A 21,378-nucleotide genomic window follows, 5' to 3' on the forward strand; every position below is an offset into this window, starting at 1 on the left:
GTAATAGAAAGAATTATTAATGAGTATAAATTCAGCATTAGACCACTATACACTAAACATTAAAGATTTCAATAACACGCAGCTATGAAGTATATTCCAAGGAGTACATAAGACTTATTTATGTATCATATATATGTCAGAGGACAAAGCACTTGGAAAAATTTATGAAAAAACAAAGCTAAGCCAAAGGGAAAAAAATCAATTTAACTTTAAAGATGAAATTTATTTAAAGATGAAGTCTGTCTCCAACATGAAATACCTGAACTATGTTATTACATTTCCCCAATACTTTTTTTTTTTTTAAACCAAGGTGGTCTTACCAAAGAAACTATATCCAACAAAAAATCCACCAGTAAGCAGAAATTCGTCAGCTGTAACTCAGATGACTCACTACTATCTCCAGGTCCAATCTGAAGTCTGGCGTGCAATGTCCTCCTAAAAGGACAAAATTCATTTTATCAAGTATAAGTGATATGAATATTCATATCACATATATGTGATTTCTTTTTAATGAGAGTCAACACTGGGACACACACAATGACATTCCTGTGAATACTCCCTTTCCCCAGGACACTTAACTCCAAGTGGAAAATTTACAAAGCAAGATTCCTAATGGTTTAAACTCCCTGGAACCCCCATCTTGCACTTCCAAGCATTCTGGGTAGATCTCACTTTTTTGGACTTGCTCCCACTATACTTATCATCTCCTAGTTAAAATGGATTATTTGCTTCTTGACTGATAACCTCACGGCTTTTTAAAAAAATACCAAATGTCCTCCCTCAACCCCATTCTCTCAAATCCAGAATGCACCCATGCTTCATGGTTTAAGATCAAACATCTCCTCCAGGAAGCCTCTTCCGCTCATTCCTCCAACAAACATTCACTTTAAATCATATTAGTTCTATATAAGACATTACATTGCCCTACACTCTGAAGATACAAAGAATATGACAGAGTCCCTAACCAGCAAAAATATAAGCATATAGACAAATAAATATACCAATTTGGCAGTGTAGGAGTTGATTCTGATGGGAGATTTGAGGGAGTCATGGAAGGTTACTGAAAGGTGGGTCACTTCCCTATAGGACCTCCCAGATGGGGGAAGAATATTTTAGAAGCAATAACACAAGTGAAGGTTCAGCAGCAGGAGTGACAGCTCAGGCCCTGTGTGTTCAGGGCATAGTACTGAAGGTAAATAAAGGCAGATGAGTCTTTGTGAATGTAGAAATGAAGGTGGAGACCCAGGCCATGACTGGGTGGCAAAAAGATATTTATAATTTCCTCAATATTGCTACCACATTTTAATCTATTAAGGCATCTATAACTTTTTAAAAAGAGACTATTTATTTATTTAAGAGAGAGAGAAAGGAAGAAAAAAAACACAAACAGGGGTGGAGAGGGGAGATACAGAGAAAGAGGGAGAAGCAGGCTCCCTGATAATCAAGGGGTCTGAAGACATGAGAGGGCTTAACCCTAGGACCCTGGGATCATGATCTGAGCCAAAGGCTTAACCAACTGAGCCACCCAGGTGCCCCAAGGTAATTTTTAATTTAATACTAGGAATAAGCATGTGCATGTTTGACTTGTTCCCACTGTAAGGTCTCTGAAAGACTCGGACTGTCTGTATTCCGAGGTGCTCATTATCTGCTGAATGAGTAAGCAAACAACTTTCTAAACCATCTTAGGGATTACTGTTTTGTATTTTTAAATGACTTCTTATTCCAAGATTGCACATGCTTACTTTTGACTACATGCTCCCAAGGCTTGAGAGGTTAATCTGGTTCTGAGAGGATTTGGTCTAGAATCCAGAGATTCCACTCAGGTTCACCAGTATTCTTGGGTTTTCCAAGTTTTTAAACCTTATGCCCTAAGAGGTAGAGGGCATTTATCACTCAACACTGACAAAATGGGCTGGTTCCAAGATTTTGAAAACACAAGAATGACCAAGGAATTTGTTATTAAAAGTGGGAATCATTTTTGTAAAGTGTACTGAGGTAGCAGCCACAAATTTTGTTATTTTCTTTACAATGAAGAAAAACCAGATTATTATAGATTGGAGAGGGAAAATCTATCATTTATGCTGGTAACTAAATAACTTGTTTTCTAAACTTTTCGATTCTAAGATTATACGATCAATAATTCTATGTTCTAGAGTGACATGACAGAGCCAGATTACGGTTATTAAATAACAGTTGTCAGTAGCAGTAAAAAATATACATATATATAAAACATATTTTATATATATCTATATATAGATATATATAAAATAAAAGAACATTCTTTTCATTAGACTGAACTTAAAAAAAATCGACTTTGGATGCTATTAAATTAAAACAAATAGAACAGCTTGACATACCTACAACATTCTTCAAACCAACGTGCAACATAATCCCACATATAATAAGGCTCAAAGGAATTAAAGAGAAGGTTGGCAGTTTTAATCAGCTCTGCTGTTTTCTTATTTTCCCTTAATTTACTAAAAAAGAAAAAGAGAAACAAAAACTAAGAAATACTAACATTCATTTTTTTTCAGAATTAAATTTGAGTGCAATGTTGTTAGGGTAGTACATATTCCTAGGCAGCTGCTAGAACACTTGCTAGTGAAAAAATGGCCACAAGTAATTTTTATACATTGACATTTTATCACTTTATGTGTAGTTACTATTCCAAATTCAGGTTTTCATAACTCAAATGTATGATCAAGATCAGAAATTAGCCTATAAGAAAAAATATCTGTGCTTTCAGCCAAAGAAGAGCAAGTTATTTTTGAACTTTGAGTGCCTGTTAATTTGGCATTACATTCTTTTGTTTCCCTTGAAAATCATTATTCTTAGCTGAAAAACAATACTGTAAATTGCTGATTACTGAAATTAAAAGATTACAGAAATTCCATCAGAGAAAAATAACATTTCAAGTGGGGAACCTCTGGACTATAAAGCACCTACCTACCTACCATCTCCTGCCAACTGTACTAACTATTACAACAGTTGTTTTTATATATAGTGAGGTACTATCAATACAACTAGCATATTATAGCATGAAAGACTAACTAAATATTTTATAGGGCAATACAGATTATCAGGCAGAATACAGAATGAAATTGAATACCAAGGTAGTCAATATTAACTTCTCAAACAAAAATTACAGGAATATTTATCAGAAATCAAAAACTGTCTAAAAATGTTTTAATATGTAAAACTGTGTTTTAGGAAAGCCCAGGTTATCTCCAAAGCCCATGAAGGAGACACAAATGGAATGCAAAATAAAAGTAACTATAGTCTTGAAACCTTTGTCATAATGATAGATGAGACTGGAAGACAGGCAGGCTGCTGAAAGTAGAGAAGAAATGAAAAAGTAAGACCATGTCAACATGAATCTACCACTGACTTGGAGAAAAGCATATACTAAAATTATATGACTTTCCCCAGGGATTGAAAAATACATATATATATATCTGTAAGAAGAAATAACCATAATTTGAAAAAAAAAAAAAAAACCTGTTGAAAGAACAGCTGGTGCCCTTTGACTCATTTAACTCTATGGTCAATCTTCTTCTGAACTATAATTCGGTCTCCTGAGTGTGTCAAGTAACCAAGACGCACAACCCCATGAAAACAAGCAAGCCTAGTACCAAGCAAGGTACAATTTTCATCCCCAACTGACATGTGGCAGTTAATCACTTCTGAGTTTGGAAAGTGTGAATAAATTGCCTGGAATCTATATCTTCACATTAATTGCTAAACTTCAGTATTCTAACGAGACAGACTGAGAACCAACCCTGGAATGTGGTAGTTCCACTGTATAGTAGCCAGGCTGTAAAATGCCTGTTTGAAAGATCAGTGCAGTTAATTATGAGAGTTCACACTGCCCAATACAGTCATATTTAAAATCAGATGTAATCATTCAGAACAAAAATTTCATAGAGTAGTGTCTCCTTTATGAATATTAATAAGAGCAGTGTCTACTTCATGAATATTAATAAGCGAGAACATATCATGTTTATTAGGTTTCTGGTAATCCACCTGCTTAACTGAGTATGATCCTTGCTGAAGGGTGGCTCCATTTGAAGATCCAATTCTGCTTTGCACTGAGAATATAATGTTCTAAATACTTCAATTAGGACATCTTCCAGGATTACAGGTCCTAAAATTAATATACATATTAAGGACAATAATTAATTAGCATTGACAAATTAGGATTATTTACAAATTGGCCTGATCACAGGATGCTTTAAAACTAGTATTTTGAAAAAAAATTTTTTTTTTCTGGAAGCTATACTGAACTTTGCATTTTGAGCTGAACAAATGTTTGCTTACCAATAGGCTGACATAACAAAAATTACAAAATCAAGGAAGTGTGTTTTGGCAGTTAATAGCAATATCTTTGGAAAAGTTATTTAACTTCTCTGAGCTCTGGTTTCCTCATCTAGAATGAAGATAATACCAGGATTGGGAAAAAATATTTGTAAGGTGAGAAGCATAGTTCCCAGAATATATTGAGTATTCAATAAATACTTATATTAGTACTAATGTTATTTTAAATGATACAAAAATGCACAAGGCAAATTTTGCTACAACAGATGCTAATCTCCTTAAAAAAACTTCTGGAATTCATCTATTAACTCACGATAGCTAAAATAAATTCTCAAAGCCAACAATGCAACTCAAATTATTTTTATATTTAAAATTCTTCATTTATATTTTAAGAGTTAGTGAGAAGACATGCATATTTGCTAAAACACTTGCATGTAACTTAATAAAATTACATACTTTATTATTTCACTTAATTGTTTCTAATATTTTTGGTTTTTCTTAATTTCTCTCTCACGTGCCATAACGAACTTCCCAATAGAGATATCTAATATCTGGGAAATATACAAAAAGACAGGGAAAACACACAAAACAAGGGGGATGTGGGGAATCAAGTTGAGGGACAGAACCCAGATATGTCTGTCTAGTCCTTGAATCTTATGAACTCTAAGACACAGTCATGACAAATCATAAATGCTTCAGGATTAAGAAGAGCTTAGATAGTATTTTTAAGATGACTCCTCCATTACATATAGAGTACAAGGTAAAATGTATATATATGTACATACATAGCATAAGATAAAATAAAAATATGAGAACATATGGCTTGGATGTATACATCTGTATCTCTTAATGTTCTGCAGTAAATTTGAGGTAAGAAATTGTTGAGAACTTATATTTGAAAGCCACCTCAATATACAGAAATTTCTCTATGTAATGACTTTGTCTTATTTTTATTATGAAACAGTACAAAACAACCACACATGATCTTTTGCCCTAGGACGGTATGTATTACCTAGCTCAGGTTTGTCAAGTAAACTGATTAAAATACGAAAAGGTTTTAGATCCTGCATTAAAGTGCTCTCTTCTCCAAATCCATTCACTTGTAAGATCCCCACCATTGCCTTTAAAAAAGAAAAAGTATATTAGTCATTTAAATAAACAGATGCAAAGACGTCTTCTTAAGAAATAATTTAAGTATGACCATAATGGAGATTTACATCTATTGCTTTTCTGAAGTTCTCTCATTGAAGTTAGCTTTTTCCCCTGCCAAGGGGGGAAAAAAAAAAGTTAATATTCAATTGTCTTGAGGGAAAAAAAGAGTGCTTACATTTTCTCTAGAAAAAAAGTGGAAAAGTTAAATTAAAAAATCTAAAAAAATAAATTTATGAGTTATTTTGACTTTTCGCCTAATATCATTAACAGGCCCCAAAGTATGCCATAGAACCATTGACAATGTCTGCTACTATGCAATTGTCTTCCCACTGGTAACTCAAAGCTATATTCTTAAAACCTCACTCATTTAAAAATGCTTCAAATGCCATTTATTTTCTGTTTGTTTTAAGTTATCTTGAATATCTCATAATTAAAGTAAAAATAAAAGAAAACTGTGGTTCATTTTAAGCTTCCCATTACAGTAGTAGTTTTACCACATTTAGATTCCTCTTGCAACCCAAATTTCCATGAGACTTCAGAGGAAAAATAACACAGGTCCTAGCTCATTTTTGGAAGAGCTCCAATTCATAGGGCAGACAGGTGAGAAGATGAAACTACGTATTAATAAAGTCATGAGAACAAAGTTAAGAAAAAATTTCTGAACTTACAAGAGTCTATCTTAAGATTACTTACTCATTTTACTGTAATCATTTACTCGTTATAGTCATTCTTAGGATATTTGTGAGTCTTGTCTCCACCCCTCAATGATGAACTAATTCAGGCAGGACCTTTTCTTAGATTTGCTGAGTAACTCCATTGATCAGGGGGTAACCAAAAAATAGAGTGAAAGCATTCATTACCTGGACCAACAATTCTTTTGAAAAGGTAGTGAAATAATAAGTGGCATGTTCTTCAGGATTACTGTGTCTTGTGCTTCTGGGTCCTATGATAGCACCGTTGTTATCAAAACCTCCATGGAAACAAACAGCACAAAAAATTAAAATGGAATTCTCAAAACTGTTGTTCATTAAATACCAAAACAGCAAGTATCTCAAAAACAGCACCAAACACTTACCAATTAGTAGCCCAATCAATGTCAGCAAGAGAGATCATTTTAGATAGTTTAATAAAGGGAAATCAATTCAATACATAAGTATCCTAGTATTCTTCTAGCATTATCCTCTATTTTTTTTTTCAATCTTATGAAGAGTGAAATAACTGAAGATTCAGAAAATCCAAGAAAAATTACATTGTAGCTTTTCACTCTGGGCAGTAAGGAGTTGTGAAGACAGGCCAAACACTCACAGAAAGTATGGAAGAACAAGGAACTTACTGCTTGAGTGCGAGACAGGTAAGGAACCATGTGCAGGTTAATAGTAATTGTTCTGATTCCTCTGATGACTTCAAAGTCTTGGAAATTATGTTATTTCAGTTATTAATTTATCTTTCTTTGTCTATACACTCACAGTATAACAGCCTCAATTTGTAAGAGAAAAATCTTGTCAAAGGAAACATGACTTATGGTTTAAAAGATTTTGAAATTTCTTCATATAACACACTATTTATATTTTTATTGTCTATTTAGGCAGACTACGAATTTCTTCATTTAGGACATACACACAACTTGTAATACTTATGTATGGCAAATTTCCCTCTGTCTTTCCTCAGCTAAGACCATACACATCAAACACCTACCAAGAAGCCATGCATAAAGTCTCCGGTTCAGGGACATATCCCTCCTCAGTACTACGTGAAGGGCTGCTGACAAGATCCTGATCATATCTGGTCGAGTGGCCTGAAAAAATTAGAAATGTGGTTGTACTTAATCATATACAAAAACACATTCCTTTCTTTACCCTTTAAAACAATCCCACCTTGCAATATACTCAGAATGTTAGGGCTTGGGAGGTAATTTCATATAGGACTGATCTGACTGTTCAAACACAGGAATGATTACTTCCATTTTACAGATCAGGAAAAATTACTGATTTTACAAATCAGTGAGAAAAGGTAGCACAGCTATTTAGTTGCATAATTCAATTATTCTAATCTCCAGTTTAAAGTTCTTTATCCTATCCAACATTAGCAAGATCTGACATAAAACAATCAAACAAAAATGGAGCAAAATAGAACAGATTCAAGAAAATCAGTCTTTCACATTCATACTGGTGTCAACTGCCAGTAATTACGTTAGAAGCTCACTATCTTCATCAATTCCAAGTCTTTCATTTCCTAACCTTTTAAACATTTTTATGTGGTAGTCTTTCAAACATATAGAAAAATAAAAAATATATATAATGAATGCTTTTATACCCAAATCCACCTTTAACACAGCTTATTTTTTAAATTTTACTCCAGATCTTCTAAAGAGAAAATTCATTTTTTTCTTTTCCTAACAGCTTTATTAGATGTTCAAAAAATGATTTCCTACTGAAGGTCTGGTTTTAGCTAAAAGAGGTGAAGTTAAAAGAAAAATAAAAGGAAGGCAGCTAATTAAATAGCTATTAATTTTAAGGATATCACTAGATAATCACTTTAGAATAGAATCTTGGAATCTGAACATTAGAAGGTAATGTGGAAATCAACTAGTCTAAAAATCACTCTAGAATAAAAAACCAGAGCCTCATGGGACTTGAGTACTTAACCAAATTCAAATACCTGGTTAGTGACTCATCTGAATAGAGAGTGGACTTTTTTTTTTTGAGAAGAGACTTATTAATCACTGACTTGTCAACTTTTCAGTACTATGCTCCTTGACAGTAGTGGAAAAGGATTCACTCAGTTTATTTGTTTTAATGGAATCTTAGAAATTTAACTGAGATGTTACAGAACACAGATCATCAATAGCTGAAAAAGTGGTCACTCATCTGATTTTATTAATCTAAGCAATTCTAAGCAAAGTGTGGTTCCTGAACTTCCGGGGATTTCTAAAACCCTTACAGGAGGTCCACGAGGTAAAAACTAAATTCCTAACAATTTCACAATGCTATCTGCCCTCTGAGATGTGTTGACATTTGCTGTGATCCAGGAATACTGGGTGAACCTGCGGCACCTGAGCATGAACAGAAGAAATACAGCAGCGGCATCTACTTACTGTACTTGGAGACAGGGGATTTTTTACTCTCATGTACTTACAGTAAAATTAAAAACAAAGGGGAAAAAGTCAGTTTCACTTAGGAATGTTGTAAATGAAGCAGAAAAAAAGTTTATTTTGTTAAATACTAACCCCTGCACAGAAGTCTTTTAATATTGTGGAATGAAATGGGGAGTATACACAAAACACTTTGGACATTACATGACGGATATCTTGAGGAAGAGCACCTGAGTAACTGAATTGTGAGGTGTACTACCCATTTTTGTACCACTTTTAACTGAAAGAGGGACTGATGATACAAACTACAATTATTCAGGCTTGAACACATGGCAGTATTTTCTAAAAAATAAAGTGAGACTGTCAGTTCAAGAAAAACAATTAATACTCATCATTACAGATAATAAATTTTGAGATTCATTTTTCATCTAATTTCCAAGAGAAAACTAGAAGTATTTTCAAGATTTTATTTTTAAGTAATCTCTACACCTAACATGGGGCTCAAACTTAAACCTAAGATCAAGAGTCACATGCTCTACCAACTGAGCCAGCAAGGCACCCCAAGAAAATTAGAATTTTAGAAAATATGTATTTGGCTTGAAATAGTACATATTGAATTAAATTAAATAAGCTTGAAAGCTTTCCAATACCTAAAAAACTTTGCCCATGAGATTGGTGGTAGTAGTAAGCAATGTGATAGTCTGTTATTGTGTTAATCTCTGGAAGATTTGCATAATTCACTGAAGTAGCATTTCCAAATAACCAATCATGATGTTACAAAAGCGTGTCTGAGGGCGCCTGGGTGGCTCAGTTGGTCGAGCGACCAACTCCTGACCTCAGCTAAGCTCTTGATCTCAGGGTCCTGAGTTCAAGCCCCACCCCATGCCCAGCAAAGAAACAAAACCTTATTTGGGTAAAAGATGTATTCAAAGACATGAAACAGAATATGAAAAGTTCATTGATTTGGTTTCAGATTCCATATTGCAATTAATTTTCTTAGAACTACAGCTTACTGAGTTTTGGTGTAGTATAGAAGAATATGCTGTTTTAACAATTTTAACAACAACAAAAGACTGCTGAAGCCTTCCTCTCTTCCAATTATGTATCAGTGAGAGATTTTTTTTCCATATATTTAAACCAAAAGAAAAAAACCATAAGACTGATCGCAGAAGCAGATTCTGCTCTGTACTATTAGACCAGATATTAATTTGTGGAAAAATAAAACAATGCTACTCTCTCTATTCACCAATTTTTTTAATGTGTTGGCAAAGTTACTTTATAAAATGTTATCTAGACAAACATGATAACTTTGTTACTGTTATCTTTATTTCTATTTATTTATTTTTAAGATTTCACCTATTAATTTGAAAAAGAGAGAGCACAGAAGAAGAAGCAGACTCCCCACCTAGCAAACAGCCCAACTTGGGACTGATGCCCAGGTCCCCAAAATCATGACCTGAGCTGAAGGCAGATGCCCAACTGACTGAGTCATTTGTTACCTGTTATATTTAAATGAATTAGTAAATATTTAAAAATCTCTCAGTTTTAATTTCTAATGATTTAAACAGATATAACCTACATCAGCAAAAGAATTTTTTTAGGATCCTCAATATTCTTTTTCAAGACTTATTTATTTTATAGAGAGAGCGAGCGAGCAGGCACACACGTGCATGCAAGCATATGAGCAGGGGAAGGAACAGATGAAGAAGAGAGAGAGAATCCTCAAGCAGACTCCTCACTCAGTGGGGAGCCCAAGTGGGGCTTCATCCCAGGACCTTGAGACCCTGAGATCACTCTTTGAGCCAAAATCAAGAGTCAGACACTTAACCAACTGACCCAGGTGCCCCAGGATCATCAATTTTATTTATTTATTTGAGAGGCAGAGAGTAAGAGAGAGCATACGAGCAGGGGGGAGGAGTTGGACATGAGGCGTGATTCCAGGACCCTGAGATCATGTCCTGAGCCAAAGGCAGATGCTTCACCAGCTCAGTCACCCAGGAACCCCAGGATCCTCAATATTTTTAAAGAGTGTAATAGGGTCCTAAAACTAAAGCAGTTGAGAACTGCTGATCTAACATCAGATATGAAGATTACAGGTATTTTCACAAATCCTGAAAAGTATGAATGTCTTGGGGTGCCTGAGTAGTTCAGTTGGTCAAGCATTGGACTTTCTTTCTTTCTTTCTTTCTTTCTTTCTTTCTTTCTTTCTTTCTTTCTTTCTTTCTTTTTTTTTCAAGTGTTGGACTCTTGATTTTGGCTCAGGTCACAATCTTAAGGTTGTGGGATCAAGCCCCCTGTCTGGCTCCATGCTCAGCAGGGAGTCTCCTTCTTTCCCTCTCCCCTCCCCTCTGCACATGTGCTTGCTCTCTCTCTCAATCTCAAATAAATTAAAAAAATTTTTTTTTCTTAAAAAATACTAATGTCCCCAAATCATATTTTGAAAACAAAAACAAAATTTCTCTTTAAAAAAATTTATTTATTTTAGAGAATGTGAGCGTGTGGGGAGAGGGCAGGGACACAGAGAGAGGAAGAGAAGCAGACTTCCTGCTAAGTGTGGAGATTGATACAGGCTGCATCTCAGGGCCCTGATATCATGACCTGAGCTGAAATTAAGAGTCAATTGCTTAACTGAATGAGCCACCCATGCACCTTCCCCTCTCCCAAACTACTCTTAAGAAAGTAAGAAGTCACTTCTTGACTACCGTTGACATTACCACACATTCCTAATATGGAACTATTATTAGAGATTGGGCCAATTTTCCATGAAATAAGTAGAGAGATTCTAGGAACCCATTAACTGCTGAAGCTATTAACAGCAATCACTTTTGGGACAATGTAATGAAGGCTCTCTTAAGTTACGATTACAATCAGTATTTGCTTAAAATTTATTATATATGAAAGATATGAAAAGAGGAAATGTGGGGAACAAAGATGATTTGTCTTCATCCCTATTCTCAGTAACCTAAAAATCCAGTAGAGTAATAGGGGGAAGATGTAACTGGTCTGGGTAGGGGACCTATTTAAAAAAAAAAACAAACAGTTATTGGTTTTATTATACAAATTATAAAAGATAAGGCTTAAGAAAATCTTCTGGCTGGTATATTATAAAAGTATCAAAGAAAATTCAGCTAAACAATAGGTTGAGAAATACTGGTCTAATGAGATTACAAACTTAAGTTCTTCTCAATTTAAATCTACCATGACTTAATCCCTCAGATCTTGCTGAGTCACCTATCAGTATACTGAATGACTAATAATGCTGAATGCTTAGAAGGGAAGAAAACAATGGGAAAGCTTAAGAGTAAAGGTCAATACATTTTTTTCAATAAAGACCCATGTAATAAATATTTTAGGCTTTTATGCCATATACATTACTTTAGCATATTCTTCTTTGCTTTCTTTTATGAATCTTTAAAAAAGTCGAACTCATTACTACCTGATGAGCTGTTTGCATACCCTTGTACTGATAAATTTAGACTATGCTGATGTCCCAGCAGGTGTTTGTGAAAAGCCAGAGATACAATAAAAGCCTCTGGTTTAAGAGTGGAAAATCTCAAAAACAGCAAAGCAGACAGTTTATGTTCCAATTAGGGACAATAGGCAATGAAGTGTGAAATTCTCCAATTATTAATAATTCAATTTCAAACTGAATAAAGTAATAAAGAAAAATGTGAGCATGACAGATAATGAAAATTCACTAGTTATCTACTAACCATAGTTCTTACAAACCCCCAAATAATAGTCTTTTCTGCTAATGACTTTTTAGAAATAAACATCCTTTTCCAAGGTAGAAATTTTCCATCTTATTACTTTTGTTCTTCCATTCTGAATGTTCACATATTGGTGTTCTACATAACTCATCAAAGTTTAGAACTCAAAAGAATTCAGACTACCTCTTTAAAAATGAAGACATTGAGGGGTGCCTGGGTGGCTCAGTGGGTTAAAAATGAAGACATAGATTACATTTTCACCAATGAAACACTTCACTCATGATTTGTTAACTGTTCTCATTTGTAATACAAGTACTAGAGAATGTCATAGTGACTGAATATTTGACTTTCAAACAGCCAACTCTGCTAAGAGTTTGACATACATCACCAAATCGCCAAACCAAGAAAAGGTAAGTTACATCAGGACAGACATAACAGCTGAGCAGAAGGCCTGGGTCTCAGAGTCCTGCCTCACTCAGAGCTAGCAATGATTATCTCTTGTTTCTTATAGGTTAGAACTCTTTTTAAAGGTATGAAATAATCTATTTCAATTTCCATATTCTTGAGCAAATTAATAAACTTCCCCACACCCCAAAATTTCCACAAATTCTACTCCTTAAAAAAGGAACTGTTGGGGGCACCTGGTTCAGTTGGTTAAGTGTTCATCTCTTGATCTCACTACGGGTCTTTATCTTAGAGTTATGAGTTCAAGCTCTGTATGTATTGTATGTAGTATGTATTGCACTTACCCATTCATAAAACAAAAGAATTCAACTTAAATCCAACTTAAAAAATAACTACACATCAGGAACCTATGATTTTCCAAAGAATTCCTTATATTAATATCATTATTAATGTTTTACCTGACTCATGTGGAATGGAAAACAGAAGAGTATGAGGTCCAGCGTGCTTCTCTGTACAAGTACACTTGAGTCCTGCACTGAAGTACTTACTGCTTCTACCTGAAATAAGAGAGCCTTTAGTATCTATTGCCTGTTACATTGGGAAAGATTTACCATGCAAGTGGAACACTTCATTTTCTCCAACCTTCTTAATTTCTTATCACTGGTTAAATGTATTTACAGTATTTGGAATAGGTAAATATATTACGATGGTTTAAAAAAATTAAGGTATACAAGAGTATATACAGCAAAAAGTTCTCTCCCACACTTGTCTCCCAACCACTCAATTTCCTTTTTTGCATGCAGCCAGTATAACCAGTGAATATTTCCTACGAATATAAGTAAATAAAAACATACATGCATATATCCCAAATTTTGCCTTTTTCTTTTAATAACAGATCTTGGAGATCTTTCCTTAACACTATATACAGAGCTTCATTATTTTTTTTATGGCTAAAGAAATACTCTATTTCATAGATGAATCCTAATTTTTTAACAGGCTTCTGATCAAAGATATTTATGCTGTTTGTAAATATTTGCTATTGTAAATAATGCTGCAATATACAGATGTACAAGTACTCTTACAGGATAAATCCCTTGAAATAGAACTGCTGGGTCCTGGGGTATATGCATTTGCAATATAAATAATGCAATGCATTTCATTAAGGTTATATATATTTATATTCCCACCAACTTTGTGTGACAAATTTTTATATTTCCATGTTTACCCATGTATGGTTTTTTTTTCATTTTTGCTAATCTGATAAATGAAAGTTGGCATCCCAGAGTAGTTATATTTTTATTTCTATCGTAAGTAATGTTGAGCGTCTTTTCATATGTTTGAGTTAGTTTTATTTCCTTTCTGTTCAAATCCATTTTTATACTTATTAATATTTGCCTACTTATTTATAGTAGCTCTCTGAATAATAATGAAGGATAGTCCTCTGTGATGTATTACAAATAGTTTTCCAATTATGTCATTTGTTTTTTAAAGAAAAAAAAGTGACTCGCTTAAAATTTCCATTAAGTTATTAAAAGGAAATGTAACAATACATTTAAAAATCTGCATAAAAATGGTATAGTCATTTCAGAAAATAGTTTGGTGGTTTCTTATAAACTTAAACATACACTAAAAGATGATACAGGTATAACTGTTTGTGATCTTGGATTAGATAAAATTTCTTAGAAAATATCTAATACCAAAAGCACAAATGCCGAAAGATAAAGCAGATAAACCGGACTTTATCAAAATAAAAATTTTCCTGCTTCAAAGGACAGTATTAAGAAAGAAGAAGACAAGTCCACAGCATGGGCAAAAATAATAACAGATCTTGGTTTTAAATCATATATACAAAGGTCTTAACATCCAGAATATATAAAGAACTACAATTCAACAACAAAAAGCGAAATAACTCAACTTAAATAACAGGCAAAGAATTTGAGGCGACACTTCTCCAAAGAAGATTTAAAAATGACAATAACCATATGTTCAATATCATTAGTCATTAGGGAAGTGCAAATCAAAACAATAATATTTTATACCTGCTAAGGTATCTATTAACTTACATGTCAATGTTCAGAGCATTATTGATAATAGCCAAAAAAATTATCTGATGGACAGATAAATAAAATGTGGTATTATCCACACAATGCACTATTATTCGACCATAAAAAGGAATGAAGTATTGATACCAGCTCAACATGGATGAATATTAAAAATATTGATAAGTGAAAGAAGTCATTCATAAAAGGCTATATATTATATAACTGCATTTGTATGAAATGTTCAGAATAGACAAATATATAGGAACAGAAAGATTAGTGGTTGCCGGGGCAAGAGTGAGGGAAAAACATGGTGTGATTAATGACTATGGGGTTTCTTGTTGAGGTGATGAAAATGTTCTAAAAATTAGATAGTGATATCTGCACAACTTTGTGAATATACTAAAAACCACTGAATTATATAATTCCAAAGGATAAACATTATGGTATGTGAACTGTACCTCAATAAAGTTGTTATTTAAAAAATGTATATTTACCAAGTGAACCAAGAATCTCATTCCTAGGTATTTCCCTAAGAAATAAAAACATAGGTCTCCACAAATAACTGTATCCAACTGTTTACAGCAGCTTTATTCATTATTGCCCAAACGAGAAACAAACGTTCATTAACTGGTGAATGAATAAACAAATTGTAGTACATTCATACAACATGATACTATACAGCAATGCAAAGGAACACACCACTGATACGCATAAATACATGGATGACTCTCCAATGTGTTCTCCAAAGTGAAAGAAACCAGACTTAATGGCTGATACCGTATGATTTCATTTATATAGTATTCTAGAAGAAGTACAACTACAGGAACTGATATCAGACCAGTATTTGCAAGGGCCTGGGAGTATAGGAGAAGAGAAATAACTACAAAGGGGCCCAGAAGAACTTTTTGGAGTGATGTGAATAGTCTTTGTTTTGACTGTAGTATTGGTTACTTGGCTATAGGCTCTATCCAAATTCATAAACTGTACACACAAGTTGTTATTTTCCATGTATGTTAATTAGAGTTTAATACATGTGACCATAAATCTGCATAAAAATCTCGGTCATTTTATAATCATATAGGAAAAAAGTGCAGGATGATTAACCATAATTAAAAAAAAACTTTTCATAGGGACCTTTGAGGGTTTGTTTTTTACTCCTTGCTAATTTTCATAGTATAGCACTCTAGAGAGAGAAAAGGTTTCCTTCTGTTCTTAATCTAGAAATTAAAAAGTATAAGCAATCAATGTGTTTTTTGGGGTTCTATCTTTCACCATCTCCTTTGGTTCTGTATCTTCTTGTACAAATTCAAAAAAGAATCTGGCTGTCACTTTGTTGAAAATCCATCTTTCCTATAATGTAAGCTATGACTGAAAATGTCTCCTTTGGAATGATATAATTAATGTGGCTGTGTTAACAGAGGTCTGATCAGTCAGCAAGATGGCAATAAAGACCATTTATTTGCTTGAATAACAGCCGAAGACAACATATAATCTACAATTCCTTTTCCATGAAAAAAATTTTTTGACGCTTTTAAAAACAACACTTAGTGACTAATTTGGTCTTTAAGCTTCCTTGATGAAAAATGCAAGTTCCATGGAAACAGGAACTCTGGTTGTGGCACAATTCTCACCATCTGTCTGGAACAGTGTGCCTGGCTCTGAAGAAGTAGGTTATGTGAGCAATCATACATAGACATACCATTAGTTCAATATCACTGCCAATTATATAAAGTTGATCTTCCATGGAAAGCTTCCTGTTCAAATGGGCGAGGACATATGTGATTCCTGGTAACCGTACAGCAGGACTGGTAAGGAGACTACCCCAGAGGGCACTGTAGAAGGCTGACTGGTCCACTGCAGCAGCAACCTTTTCCAACAAGGTGTTTGTTCTGAGGGACAAAACAAAGTGGCTTAAGAAGACAAGCATTTAGTTTCATGTTGCTAAAAGGAAATTATTCTCCTCAGGAATGTATGAAAGCATTCACACTATTGTTCCATGCTTTGCCCTGGACACAAGTGTGATAGACTAAAAGTGTATTCTCCAAGAGGACTGGATTTCAGTCCTGGCTCCCCCATTGACTTACTATGGAGAAGTCACTTAATCTTTCTCCAGTTCCATGTCCCGATCTGTAAAATGAATCTTCAGTCCATACATCTTAATTAACAGTAATCCTGTAGCAGAATATATTTTCTGTTGAATTTCTATGAATTTTTTTTGTTTTTAAAGTAGGCTTCAGGGCACCTGGGTGGCTCAGTGGGTTAAGCCTCTGCCTTTGGCTCAGGTCATGATCTCAGGGTCCTGGGATCTAGTCCCGCATCGGTCTCTCTGCTCAGCGGGTAGCCTGCTTTCTCCTCTCTCTCTGCCTGCCTCTCTGCCTACTTGTGATCTCTCTCTGTAAAATAAATAAATAAAATCTTTAAAAAAATAAATAAATAAAATAAAGTAGGCTCCACACCCAATGTGGAGCCCAACATGGAGCTTGACCTCATGACCCATCTGAGATCAAGACCTGAGCTGAGATCAAGAGTCAGATGCTTAACCAAATGAGCCACCCAGGTGCTCTCCCTATGAATTCTGAAAGGACGTTTTCCAAATGTTTTCTTTGAAATCATATTATATAATTCACAATAACTCTGAAAAAGTTTGCTGGAGATTCTTGCAGGGGAGCACAGCAACCAATATAGCCTTGACCAAAGAATAGTCCGCCTCTATTGTGGAAGGCTGTCCACTTTGATCAAGCACACAGCTTCAGGAGGGACACACATGGAACAGTGAAGGAAGAAGAGGACACCTGCCTAGCCAGCCAGGTCAGTTGAATCAACCCTAGTTATCCATGGGGTGACAGATGTCACACCGAGATTGCCCTCACATCCTGCAATTCATAAAACTTTAATCAGACCTGTAACAAAATCAAAGATGCATTATTGCTTTATTAGGGACTATATTTAAAAATAAATTACTTTTGATTTGTTTCAAGCAGAGAATAACATAATACCTAAAAATTTATTATATTGTAGTATAGTAGTCAGAATCAAAAGAATCTGATGATGCATTTTACTGTTTACTTGCTATGTGATTTATTTATTTATTTATTTATTTATTTATTTTAATTTTCTTTTCAGCGTAACAGTATTCATTGTTTTTGCACCACACCCAGTGCTCCATGCAATACATGCCCTCCTTAATACCCACCACCAGGCTCCCACAACCTCCCACTCCCCGCCCCTTCAAAACCCTCAGGTTGTTTTTCAGAGTCCATAGTCTCTCATGCTTTACCTCCCCTTCCAATTTCCCCCAACTCCCTTCTCCTCTCTAACTCCCCATGTCCTCCATGCTATTTGCTATGCTCCACAAATAGGTGAAACCATATGATAACTGACTCTCTGTGCTTGATTTATTTCACTCAGCATAATCTCTTCCAGTCCCGTCCAGGTTGCTACAAAAGTTGGGTATTCATCCTCTCTGATGGAGGCATAATACTCCATAGTGTATATGGACCACATCATCCTTATCCATTCGTCTATTGACTTGCTATGTGATTTAACCCAACACTATACTCCCTCATGGCCTTAATTTATCTTTGGATTAAAAGAACATGCTTATAAATCCCTTTATTAGAATTTGTGTGGAATAACTGCTAAAACATAATGCTACAGTCTGAATATTTATGTCTCCTCAAAAATCATGTTAAAACCTTATCTTCCCAAAATGATACCAGGAGAGGCAGAGCCTTTGAGAGGTGCTTAAATCCTGAGGGTGGAAATCTCATGAATGAAATTAGTGCTCTTATGAAAGAAATCCCACAGAACTCTGTAGTCCCTTCCACTGTGTGAGGACCAGGGAGGAGGCTCTAGTTATGAACCAGGAAGAGTGCATCACCAGAACATGACCTTGCTCATACTGATACTGGACTTCCAGCCTTCAGAACTGACAAATTAGTTGTTTATAAGTATTTTGTTATAGCAGCTCAAATGGACCAAGACACATAATGAGACAAATCAGAGATACCACACTCATAAAAATCATTATGTTAAATTTTTAATTGTGACTAGCAGACTTATAAAGTGTTTCCCTAGAATAAATATAACAATTAGAAACAAAACTCAGCTATACACTAAATGAAATTACATCATATGTTTCTAAAATTGTAAGCGAGTAAAAAAGTTGACAAAAGAAAATGATGTTTTTAGACATAAATTTTATTTTCTCCAAGTAGTTTAGGAAGGTAAATCCAGTATTTTCAGGATTAGATTCTTATCGCATTATAGAAACATATGAACCAAAATAAAATAGAGTAGCTGGACAATACACCAGAATCAATTATTTAAATTCAAATCATTAAGTGTACTCATAAAATAAGCTTGGCATTTTCTGTTTTTGCCACCTTAACTCACAATTTCCTTTTTGGGAAGAATATTAGTAACAAGCTACTAAAGATAGTTAATGCATCATGCACTGTCTATAACTATAAACTTCCTCAGAAGCAGTAATAGGCTCCAAAATAGATTAATTCATTTTCTTTAAGAAGTTAAAATATCAAGAGCATCATGTCACAGCTAGTGAAACAGCACTGTATTGGTGTTAGGCTCTTTTCCATCACTAATAACTTAAAAACTGTTAACACATGGTCCAATTTCCCATTGTTTTATTAATTTAAGTTCCTACATATTGATTATTTTAAATTATGGGTTGCAATTTTTTGAGTAACTTGTATGTGCTAGGACTTGACTAAGTGATTTCATTATTACAGTAACAGAATGGAATAAGTACTGTTTGTTTTAGAGATGAAGAAACTGAATAAAGTTCTGAAATGTTGAAAAGCTTGTCTAAGCTGTCTAGTGTCTATTGAGCCAGGATTTGAACCCAGTGCATCTACCTCCCAAGTTTGTGTTCTTATAACCTACCTACATTTTCAGTGCAATACACAAATTAGATACATACCACAATATTTTTTTAGTTGTTATAGAAACCTTCAGGTCAAGTGTTTAGAATAATTAATTTTTGTGATGTTAAAACATTATTGATCCAAGGATGCTTGCTGACAAATCTATGACTTTGCTTACTTAGTTGCACTAATAACAGTACCATCTTACCTCTCATAGTACTCTGATCCTTCTTCTAAGCCAGGCAGAATACCAGTTAGCAATCCTTGTAGACCAGGCTTCAGTGTTTTACCCAAAGGCAGGTAATAGATCTCATACAAACTTAGCAATGTTGGTTTCACAGACATGGCAGCATTTGCAAGAAGAGGAAATAACCCAGAACTATTTAAAAACATAGAAACAAAAGGGGGTGGGGAGAAGCACATTAACTACAAAACATTAATTCATATGTACCTACATATACATGTAAATCTTGACTTATATTTTGACAAAATAAGAAGTTCTCCTAATCAACTCAAAATGATATCCTCTTCTACATCAATTTAATCAACACGGGTCTCTCACCTAAGCCTCATATTCATAAACCCAGTGGCCACCCAGCTATTTTATAAAGACTTCAAATTTCACAATTTCAAAATATGGCATCATTATCCATCTGGCTGACCAAAAACTTATACATTTAGGAGTGATCCTTGACTCCTTTAAAAAAAAAATCTTCTCCTCTAACTTGTATTAAGTCACCAAGTTTTCTCTCCACATCACTCTTCCAGATACTTTTCTTTGAATACTGTAAATCATCTCCATCTCTACCAGACTTTTCCCTAGAAGACTCAACTATTATGTAGTGCTCAATCATCCTGACTTACCATGTACTGCTTCAGTACTGCCCTGAAGCACCTATCCTCGGGAAAACCTTTCACTGGCTTTCTTTTGCCTTTCAGATCAGTCTAGTTTAATGTAGCTTTCAACATTTTTTGATTTTTTTGCTACTACACACCTGTTCAGCTCACATAAGCTCACCAATTTTGCTCTTGCACCTTCTGCTCCACATATACTGAAGAATTCCTTTCAGATTTGTTTGAGAACCTTCCATGCTCTTTTTAGTGTCTAGGTCTTTCCATATGCTGGTCCATTAGGTTTAATTCCTACTCCTTACAACTTTTTTGTTGTCTAGTGACTTCTAGACTTTCAGAAATTAGCCTAAGCCATTTCCTGGAGGAGACTGTCTTCAAATTAGACCAGGTTAGGCTTCCTGTTTTGTTAGTGTCCAATACCTACTTATTCTAGTAAGTTATTCTGTACTTACTGAGTATTTCTTTTCTTTTTTTTTTTTTTTTTTAAGATTTTATTTATTCATTTGACAGAGAGAGATCACAGGTAGGTAGAGAGGCTGGCAGAGAGAGAGAGAGAGAGAGAGAGAGAGAGAGAGAGAGAGAAGCAGGCTCCCCGCTGAGCAGAGAGCCCGATGTGGGACTCGATCCCAGGACCCTGAGATCATGACCTGAGCCGAAGGCAGCGGCTTAACCCACTGAGCCACCCAGGCGCCCCCTTACTATTTCTAATAGGCAGCTCTGTAAATATCAGAAAGCAAGGGACTATGACTATCTTTTTGTTTGTTTGTTTCTTTTTTTTTTTTTTAAGATTTTATTTATTCATTTGATAGAGAGAGATCACAAAATAAATGGAGAGGCAGGCAGAGAGAGAGAGAGAGGGAAACAGGCTCCCTGCTGAACAGAGAGCCCGATGCGGGACTAGATCCCAGGACCCTGAGATCATGACC

At 34.7% G+C, this 21,378-nt stretch overlaps 1 protein-coding gene across 16 annotated transcripts in view; it reads right to left on the reverse strand.

Annotated features, from left to right (window-relative positions):
* Positions 1-21,378, reverse strand: part of DOP1A (DOP1 leucine zipper like protein A) — a 101,925-nt gene that overhangs the window by 44,251 nt on the left and 36,296 nt on the right. For 14 of the 16 annotated variants that reach the window (XR_014312069.1, XR_014312070.1, XR_014312071.1 and 11 more), the window contains 9 exons: positions 19,809-19,979; positions 16,414-16,603; positions 13,131-13,229; positions 7,162-7,261; positions 6,327-6,436; positions 5,327-5,435; positions 4,024-4,144; positions 2,358-2,477; positions 321-435 (listed from right to left, as the gene is read on the reverse strand). Coding sequence is in view for 12 of the 16 variants with exons in the window: in XM_082731687.1 (XP_082587813.1) it covers positions 321-435; positions 2,358-2,477; positions 4,024-4,144; positions 5,327-5,435; positions 6,327-6,436; positions 7,162-7,261; positions 13,131-13,229; positions 16,414-16,603; positions 19,809-19,979 (1,135 nt within the window). In the remaining 4 variants the exon portion in view is untranslated. The remainder of the gene's footprint in view (positions 1-320; positions 436-2,357; positions 2,478-4,023; positions 4,145-5,326; positions 5,436-6,326; positions 6,437-7,161; positions 7,262-13,130; positions 13,230-16,413; positions 16,604-19,808; positions 19,980-21,378) is intronic. The other 2 variants (XM_082731691.1, XM_082731686.1) reach the window with 1 other exon arrangement.

This window comes from Mustela nivalis (assembly GCF_964662115.1).
Source record: "Mustela nivalis genome assembly, chromosome: 5".
Taxonomy (NCBI): Eukaryota; Metazoa; Chordata; class Mammalia; order Carnivora; family Mustelidae; genus Mustela; species Mustela nivalis.